The sequence below is a fragment of the Typopeltis vanoorti genome, chromosome 25 (assembly GCF_054136105.1).
Source record: "Typopeltis vanoorti isolate ZY-2024b chromosome 25, IOZ_Tvanoo_1.0, whole genome shotgun sequence".
In the NCBI taxonomy this organism is placed as follows: domain Eukaryota; kingdom Metazoa; phylum Arthropoda; class Arachnida; order Uropygi; family Thelyphonidae; genus Typopeltis; species Typopeltis vanoorti.
The window spans coordinates 63,464,458-63,474,745 of NC_143573.1; the positions used below are offsets into that span (position 1 = coordinate 63,464,458).

Consider the following 10,288-nt stretch of genomic DNA (forward strand, 5'->3'; position numbering starts at 1 on the left):
TGTAGAACACACACTATTTCAGACATTAAAAATATTGTGTTAGGGACCACGAAATGGCAAATATTTGCTAGCTATCTCTTCACTGAATGTCACTTAAAATTAGTGTTAGTCTTGGGAAAGCTGATTCAAAAAAGTTAAAACAATTCATGCAATTTGCCTGTCTAATAAGATCTGTTCAGCCAGAGAAGAAAAATTCATTCCTTTCTTGAGTGAAGTGCTGGCACACTTCACCAGAACGTGACAAATGGTCAGTTAAGTGTTGCATTGTTCGCACATCAGTGGATTATTAGCCCTCAATAAATAAGAATATGTAAGATGATTGTGACCGATGCAGAGAACAGCTTTTGTTTCTACATTGCCTACACTGCCAATGCTTAATTTCAGGATTAATTATGTGTAATTTGTTTGTCAGTGCTTTCTGCCATGATGACTGCCAATGGGTAATTATCTTGGATTTTATAAACTGTCTGTATTCTGTATATGGGACTGACAAACAGTATGTAGAAAAAAGTGTGAGCTGATCTAGCAGTTGCATCTACAGTCTCATTTCTCTCAATTACAAAGTAGCTGGGAACCCAGCACAACCAAACATCAAAACTAAGGGACTTCACTTTAAACAACAATAGTAGAACTTCACAAAGCACTGGATATGAAATGCACAGAGGAAAGGAAATGGTTTGTAAAAACTCAGTGAGTCTGCATAAATCATATACTTTTGGTAGTTTTTCTTTTATATTGTACAAGCTGAATTAGATACAACTCTGCTGCATAACAACTGAAATCAAGAGAGATATAATTGGATATGATAAAGTCAGGAAGGGGTGTGGCAGTAGTGTCTGGCACCTGTGTGCAAAACTTTAGTTGGTGTCCCTATCCCCCCTGCCCAATTAAAAAAAATCGCTTTCAAAAAAAAAAAGATTTTTTTTTAAAGTATTTCCTCCTCTTTGGCACCTGTGTGCGTTGCACACATTGCCAGCGTGCCCCTGAAGTCAGGAAATAAAGCAGCACAACCAACAGAAGTCCTAGACCTTGAACCATGAGTATAGATGGAAAGAAAATCACTCTGATTTTTCTCTGTGTGCATTAAATAACTGCATGCAGACAGATGATAGTGTGAAACTTCCCTAAATAGTTGGCACAGAGAGAGGTTGTAAGATGGAGTGCAAACCTGTCTGGAGGAATGCTGGTATGTTTGGGGAAGGTAGTCAGCATTCATGCCAATAGATTTCACAATCTTTTTGACATGCACACCAAAGAGATAGATGGCAGTCTATTGTGAGTGATATTGAGCCTCCCAATGCAGAGCATACTAGTTTATGTAGGATGCCCCAGAAGAGACTATTTTTAGGGAACAGCTAAGTGACAAATGTTTCTAAGTGACAAAGCCAGTTCATTTGCTTCAACATAAAGACTTTGAATGGGAGATGTTAGAAAAGCATCAGTGATTATCCACATACCCTAATGATCGATAGGATCCACCATCACAGGTAGTACTCTGCCTTGCAGAACTACACACTTGGGACCATTAATCCAGCTTTGAACATGTAAGTCCATGATAAAGATGAAGAAATGAATATCGATCTGCATCCCATTCAGTAGAGGATAGAATTTATGATCCTGTATACTTGAGAAATGAAGCTTGGTGAAGAACATGCTGGATTCAGGTCAAATAGAGGCTGTCAGGATCAAATTTTTGCTTTACGACAAATAGTTGAGAAATCATGGGAATATAATGAAGTCTGTATTTAAGTTTTGTAGATCTAGAAACGGCATATGACAAAGTGCCAAGAGGGAAGCCATTCAAAACCTACAGTTGTATGGTGTCAATGGAGCATTATATCAAAGCAATACTTAGTCTTTATTTGAGTTGTAAGTAGTCAGCAGTTAGAATTGAAGGAAGTACAGGAAGATGGTTTAAGGTTAAATCTGGTCAGACAAGGATGTACATTATCCCCTCTGTTATTCATTATCTATATTGATCACAATATGAAGGAAAGTGGTATTAAACCTTATATAGTTCGACCACAGAAGCAAGAGCTCTCGTTGGCAGACTGCCTAGAAGAGTCATTTCATGTTGAAGGGAAGAAAGAAATAAGGTGATGTATGAATTGGTCACCAACATGTGAAATCACGTGCTTCATACGTAAAATTTTCCAACTATTATACAAGCAAAATAGTTTAAAAACTACAATGATCATAAAAGAGAAGTTAATTTTCCGATGTGTAATAAAAAAGCACTCATCCCACAATACGGATTGATTACCCTATTATCAGAGTGGATTCTCCTTCTTTTGACATGTGCAGAAGTGTCGAAGGGTCTCGTATCTGTGGGCATACTATATCAAAATTGGAAATTTTAATCTCAGCTCTATGCAGATGTTATACTTCTAAATAAATCTGCTACAAGTCCGCAAGATTCTCTGACTAAATTGAATAGCTGTTGTAATAGATATGGTATGAAATTCAGCAATAACAAGACAAAGACAATGAAAATAGGCAGAAGCATTGAAAATATCAACTGCATTGTGAAAGGAGAACCTATAAAACAAGTAAAACTACTCAGGCATAATTTTTAATGAAGATGGTAAATTAAATATGGAAATAGACAACAGAATCAATAAAGCTGGTATGATAGGAAGTCAACTGAATAAATGTATAATGGAATAAGAGAGAAATTAGTCAAAACACTAAATTGGCTGTATACAAGACAGTGTTCAAACCAATTTTAACTTATGGATCTGAGAGCTGGATTAGAAATAAAACACTTGACCAAAGACTAGAGACCGCAAATATGAGAGTCCTAAGAAAGAAGATGAGGGAGAAAAAAATGAGGAATTAGTTGTACTGAGTGATATCGCATGGTTGCACGGAGTAATACATAGGGCAAAGCGGCAGTTGGAGCGACTGCAAAACTCTTTCCCGAGCGCCTCGGCTAACGGAAATAAGCAAGTGTATGAAAGGAAAAATAAGCATATGATTGGAAGTGTTTCAGAAATGAAGGAAAGAGTGTTGTACGGTGACTCGTTAGTAAGAGGTGTGATAGATGAGAGTTTGACTAAATCGTACTTACTGGGTGCAAAAATTAAGGATGTAAGTGAGAGTATTAGAGTGAAAAAGCAGAGGGTGAAAGAAATGATAGTCGTGGCAGAAACGAATGATTTGAAAGGAGATAAATTTGATATGAGAGAGGACTTGAAGGAATTATTAGAGGTAGCGAAAGAAAAGAGTAACAGAGTTAGGATAGTGGGTCTGTTGCCGCAGTATGACAGAGAAGAGTTTAGGAGGAGGAGGGCCATAATCGCAAATGACTTTATGTGCAGGTTATGCAGACGTGTGGTGTGGAGTTTGTGGACATGTGGAGTGAGTTTGATGGGCAAAAGGATTTGTACAAGATGGATGGCTTGAATTTGAATGGATTTCATGTGCAAAGACTGGAAAAAGTGTTGCTGAATGAAGTGAAAGTGGATGTGCAAAATCAGGGAAAGTAGAACTATTAAGGAGGGGGGAGGGGAGTGGATATGCAGACATCAGTGAGGCAGTTGAGTGTAAGAATGTATATAATGTGCCCAAGCCAGTAAGAAGGACAAGAAATCAGAATGGGATAGTTAGTATAACGCATCAAGATAGGGGTGGGACAAATGGACCTCTGCATTTCATGTATACTAATGCCAGGAGTATTAGGAAGAAGAAGGAAGAATTTTTGGCCTTGGTCGGCTCTTCCTGGCCACAGATTATTGGCATTAGTGAAACATGCCTGACAGAAGATGATATAGTTAATGGGATAGAATGTGTAGGATATAGTGTGTTCGGAGGGACAGAGAGAATAAAATGGGGGGGGGAGTGTTACTGATGATAGCTGATGAACTGCAGCCAAGGAGAATAGAAGTTGTATTGCAGGATAGTGAAAAGAGCTTATTTGAGGCTATTTGATGTGAGATTGAGACTAGCAGAACAAAATATACAGTTGGGTGCTGCTATAGACCAGGTGATGGAATAGATGGTGGAGATAGTATGCATAAATAAATTGATGAAATGAGTGGAAGGAGGGTAATTATTATGGGGTTTTCAACTATGGTAACATTGATTGGAAGGAGGAGAGGATACATGTGAGGAAGGAACTGGATTTTATTCAGTTATTAAGGGATAGCTCTAAAACAGCATGTAATGGAAAATACTAGGGGTTCGAGAGTGCTTGACCTAGTAATAGCATCTGAGAATTTGACTGTAATGAATATGACCATGTTGCCATCTATTGGTGAGAGTGATCATAAGGTCACCTGGGAGGTGGCTAATTGTGTGAAATTTTCGATTAAGACAGGGTACATGTGGAATTACCATGCTGGCAAGAGTGATCATAAGGTCACCTAGGAGGTGGCTAATTGTGTGAAATTTTCGATTAAGACAGGGTACATGTGGAATTACCATGCTGGCAAGTATGACAAGCTTAGGAGATTGCTTGGTTCTGTGCCATGGCATGTAAAACTGCAAGGGCTAGATGTTGAAAGTGCATGGGAAGTGGTCAAGGAGCATTTGCAGGAGGTTATGGCTGATTGTATACCTAGAGTCTGAATAGTAAATCAAGTAGGGGTTAAATGGCTGAATAACACCATTAAGCTTGAGCTGCAAAAAAAGAAACAATTGTGGAGGGAATTTAAGGAGAAAGGTGACCTGCAGGCACATGAACGGTATAAAGTGCAGGCCAGAAGGGTAACGAGTATGGTAAGAAAAGCAAAATCAGATTATGAAAGGAAATTAGCCATACAACCTAAAGAGAATCCCAAACAGTTCTTTCAATATGCCGCAAGCAAAAGAAAAACTGTACACGGCAGAATGATTTTAAGGAATGCCGATGGTAGGGAGGTCACTGAATTCAGTCGATATAGTGGAATTACTGAGTGAGCACTTTGCAAGAGTATATCATCCAGGTGGTGACATTGAAGGAATGAAGGAACTATTAGTTTATACAGGAATTGTGGTGAATGAAGTGGAGGTGAATAGTCTATTACAGAACCTTAATGTGAATACATCTGTGGGATTGGATGGTATACCAGCACGGGTCTTACGTGAAGCGGCTAAAGAATTGTCAGTACCCTTGACCATGCTGTTTAATCCGAGTCTCGGTTCTGGTTTAGTCTCGAAGGGGTGGAAAGAGGGGAAAATAGTTCCACTGCATAAAGGAGGATCCAAGACTACTGTTGCAAATTACCGACCGATCAGCATATCAGGAGTCGTTGTCAAGGTCTTCAAGAAAGTAGTCAAGGAAAAAATACAGGAATGGATTGATGAAAATGAGATACTGTATGGGGGACAGCATGGTTTTGTGAAGAGTAGATCAGTCCTCAGTAACTTGCTAAGGTTTTATAACACAGTGACGGCTGCGCTGGATAAAAGTAATGGGTTTACAGTGATACTGCTGGACTTGGTTAAGGCCTTTGACAGGATACCACATGGAATTCTAATCCGTAAACTGCAACATATGGGAATGGATATAGGGTTGGTGAGATGGATAGGAGGGTGGTTGATGGAGAGATATCAGAGAGTAGTTTACTCAGGAGTAGAGTCCAAAAGACGGCCTGTGACTAGTTGTGTGCCGCAGGGTTCTGTTCTTGGACCACTACTGTTTAATTTGTTCATTAACGATATAGGGAAGGATCTGAGAGGAACGGTTCATTTGTTCGCTGATGATGCAAAGTTGGGTAGGGCAATAGTGAATGCAGAAGATGTCAAAATTTTTCAGGATGATTTGGATAGATTGGAGGTCTGGGCTGAGGAGAATGGATGTCAATTTAATGTGGCAAAATGTAAGGTTATGCATTTTGGGGTGAAAAGATTAGCAGCAGTATATCACATTGGTGGAACTGTACTCCAGGAGATTGATGAGGCCAGGGACTTGGGAGTGTTAGTGGATAGAGAGTTGAAGTTTAGGGGACACATTGCAAAAGTGGCTAAATCAGCTCATCAAATCACTTGGATGCTGAAGAATACTTTGACGAGCAGAGACAAGCAAGTTATTGTTCTTCTGTATCAAGCCTTGACAAGACCCCATCTTGACTACTGTGCCCAGATTTGGTCACCTAGGTTTCTTCTTGATGGGGAGGAGGTTGAGAGAATCCAGAGGCGAGTGACCAAGATGATAGCAGGTCTATGGAATGAACCTTATGAGAACAGGTTGAAGATTTGTGGGTTGCAAAAATTGGTTGATGGGCGGAAAAGGGGAGATATGATTGAGACATTCAAATTGCTGAAGGGTTTCTATAGGATTAATTCAGAGGATATTTTTGAGAACAGGACTGGTGGTGGGAGGACTTGGGGTCATCCATGGAAGCTGGGAAAGAGTGTGGTTAGTAAGGGTGTTAGAGCTAGGTTTTTCACTTTTAGAGTGGTGAATGAGTGGAATAAGCTGCCAGAGTCTGTTGTGGGTGCTATGACAGTGAATGAGTTCAAGACAAAGTATGATAGATATTATGTGAATGTCGAATAGTTGTGATGGACATTATGTTTAGGACCTCCCTCAATGAGTCTAAGGACTCCTTGGAGTCACCCATAATAATAGTAATAATAAAGATTAGGGGCATGAATAGATAGAATCAATGGCAATATCATATTAAAAATGAGGATATGAGGCAAGAACTTGACATTGTTATCATCCAGGAATATGTTAGCAGAGCTAATCTCAGGTGGTATTGTCACTTAAACAGAATAGGAGAGGAAAGATAAACAGAACACTTGTTTTTCAGGTTGGCAGGAAAGATCCAGAGGAAGACTAAGATATAGGTGGATTGATACTGCAAAAAGTGCCTTAGAAGATAGAAATATAAGATCTGATAATGTTGGAGTCTTGAAGTGTAACAGATTGATAATTGGAAAATTGTAGATAGGAAGTTAGTAATGATGTTAGTTTTTCATGTAGTACTATCAATATCCTGTACACCCCCTTGAGGGTACATGTCAGAAATTTGATGATGATGATATAATTTTTTTTTAATGTTTCTATTTGCATATACTTGTACCATGTGAAACTCCACTGGCTATGTTTGAATGTTCCTTGGCTTCCTAATAGTATTATTGTATTACTGACCTAAGCAAGGTAAAAGAATGCACTATGTAATGTTTGCTTCATGTAACTATCCATTTAGTGTGCCCATCTAATGATAAATTGAGATGCTCATCATGAAATATGTTTTTGTATTAAACACTATTTTTTTTTATTATGATGAGTCTCATTACATCATTAGAGTAAACATACAGCAAATGGATAGTTACATTAGTCTTCATTATAGCCTAATGTTACTATTATTATTGTTTTGCACCTCTATGGAGTCCGAAGACTCTTCACAGAAGGCCGACACTAACCATTCTTCGCACAATACCTATCACTTGATCTCACTCACTCACACAAAAAGAGAGAGTGAGAGAGAGAGATTGAGAATGCATTTGTGACCACCTCAACCTATTCCACTCATTTACCACTTTCCAAGCAAACTAGTCCTTATACCCATGTCAAGCACAATGTTTCTTTCATATTCTTTCTTTGCTACTTACTAATTAAGTTTTATAACCCAAAATCCTTCAATCTGTCTTTCACAGGGATCATTTCAGACCTAGCACCATCTTAGTCACACACATACACACACACTTCTAGATCCTCTCTACCACTTCTTCATTCCCAATAAATCCAGGCAATCAAGTCTGTGAACAGTAATCCAGATGTGAGCTGCTGACACATTTGGATTACTATTCCAACATCCAAGTGATGTTTCAGCTATTCTGCTCACTTGTTTACAATATGGCTTCTGATTTAATTCCCTGTCTGCCATACAGGGAGTTGAATTTCTATCAAACTGTCCCCGTATCTCATAATGTATAGCACCCTCCCTTTTAGATGTGTATACATATTGAAAGGCAATATGAAAGGTCACTATGCATATTGATTTTAGTCTTTATTGAGGTAATAAGTTTTATGCCTGTTTTGTGAGATGAAAAACCTGAGTTTCCAGGAGGGAAAACTTGAGCACCTCCATATGAGATTGGTTGTTAAAATTCAGTCTTCAGTACAATGACTATGAGACTATTTCAGAACTTGATGAGGGAGTTCTAAAAAGATTACTCTCTTTCCTCCCCCCCCCCAAAAAAAACATCAGGTTCCATTGTCAACCATCAAGTACAGTACCTCAGTTGTGTTATCAGGCATAAACCCATTCAAAATATCAGCTTTACTTAGCAGTAGTATAAGTCTACCATTCAACACTTCAGTTCTACTAAGCAGTAGGTGAGAGTCCAACACTGTTCAAACCTCAGCTTCACTTAGAACATGTTAGAGGTTCTGAACCCTGCATGGATGTATGTGATTTTCCTCAGGCAGGAAATGAATTTCATCAGTCAGTATAAGACCAATATCCTACTCATTGGAGGTCCCAAGTAAGTTGAAAAATGTTCCATGTTTGGTTACTAGAGCACGGTTTCCACACAATATAAAAACAAACAAAACAGTGCAAAAGGATAAAAAAAATTAAAAAAATCCTTAGCCCACTGACCAACAGTACTGATGTACTGTAGGTTTACAACCTATCATGGATGGGAGACAAAATAAATGAATAAATATATAAAAACTAATCAACAGGTTATAATCCACTATCACTTGGAATACCAGCTTTACTGAACAGCAGCAAATGTCCACTATCATTCAAAACCTCAACTTTACTAAGCAGCAGGCAAGAATTTGCCACCATTCAACACCTGAGATTTACTTAGCAGTAGGCACCACCACTCAATACCTCGGTTGCACTAAGGGGCAGGTAAACTCACTACCGTTCAAAACTTCTCGGTACAAGTTTTGTACCGAGAAGCTGGCACAAATCCCCCCCCCCACTCAAAACCCACTGCTATATGAATGGAAGAGTATCCCTATCTACATCACTGCTAGTTCCACCAGTGATGTAGAAAGGGATACTCAGATTGTCCAGTAGATGAGCTTTGTGAGGGGGGGGGGGAGCTCATCAGAAGCTGCATCTGTGTGCAGATACTGAGCTAAATCAAAATATTATATTTTCATATACAGGTAGCAAAAATGGTGTATTACCATATATATATTATTAAAATACTCTACATGACAGATAGCTGTAGTGTTTTTTTTTGTGTGTGTGTGCATGCGTGTCAGAAAAAGGTTGACAAGATTCTTATTTTAATCCATAAAAGGTGAGCAAAAAAAAGTTTCCCCAACTTTGGTATGTAACAGTCTGAAATCTGTGTGTAAACAACTCTTCTTTGTAAGTTTGACACTTGAGTAAGTTTTCCTATTGAACATTTTAATGTTCAATAATAAAACGGTTTTCTCGAATAACATTATTTTCTCAAATTAATATAAAACTTTAATTTTTTTTTTTTTTAATATTCATCACAGGATGCTTTCTGCACACTTGTTTCCTCCCCCCCACTTTTTTACTGATTCCATTTATTTTACTGTCTTCCCAAACTTCATGTTAACAAACCTAAATGTGATGATCTATCTCTCAGCATGTGATGCATTTCTTTATAACGCACATCTAAGATGATTGTATATGACCAGGAGGGGAAGGAACTGCTATCATTAAAATTTCAGTTTCTTTTCAAACTTCTTTTTACTTACCAGTCAAGGACTGATATTTTCGTATTACGGGAAGTGTCCACAATCGTACTGATCGCATTACTGGATATATCAAATGTTGCGAATGTCGCATAATAAATTTCTGTGTTGGATTATGACAAGTAGCAAATGTATATACTATTCCGATGAATAAAATTACTTTAAATATAGTCCACAATGTAGAAACTAGCATACATATAATCCTCCACACAAATACAAACGTTCGACTAATGTATCGATTTAATGTTTGAAGCCGACTACTCCGACACTCAGCTTCAAAAAAGACTTGGTCAAGGCATTCTTTTATCACATCTTCACTAACATTACACCCTCTTAATTCATTCTGAAGGGTTCTCAATTCCCATTCTAATTCTTTTAAAAGTACTTCCTTTTCAGCACTTCCACTCTCCTCCATTTCAGACATACACATATATTTAAAAGTCGCCAACTCCTCTAAAGTTGCTGTCTATGTGGGCATAATACTAGAGAGGAACAATAATATCAGGCAACAATTGTCTGACGTACTCTCATCACTCGTAAGTCTATAAATCATTGGTAGGTAAACTAAAGTAATCAATTTAAGAACAAGGCTGAAAACCTGCTACCTATCATTTTCCAAAATAAATAAATAAATAAATAAAATAAAAAATAAAGGCTAAAAGAGTT

The 10,288-nt window shown here is 38.1% G+C and overlaps 1 protein-coding gene across 1 annotated transcript in view; it reads right to left on the reverse strand.

Annotated features, from left to right (window-relative positions):
* The window catches only part of LOC150092796 (uncharacterized), a 61,034-nt gene extending 50,997 nt beyond the window's left edge, over window positions 1–10,037 (reverse strand). The window contains exon 1 of the mRNA XM_090414280.1: window positions 9,626–10,037. Coding sequence (XP_090270406.1) covers window positions 9,626–10,037 — 412 coding nt within the window. The remainder of the gene's footprint in view (window positions 1–9,625) is intronic.
* Window positions 10,038–10,288: the final 251 nt, after the last annotated feature.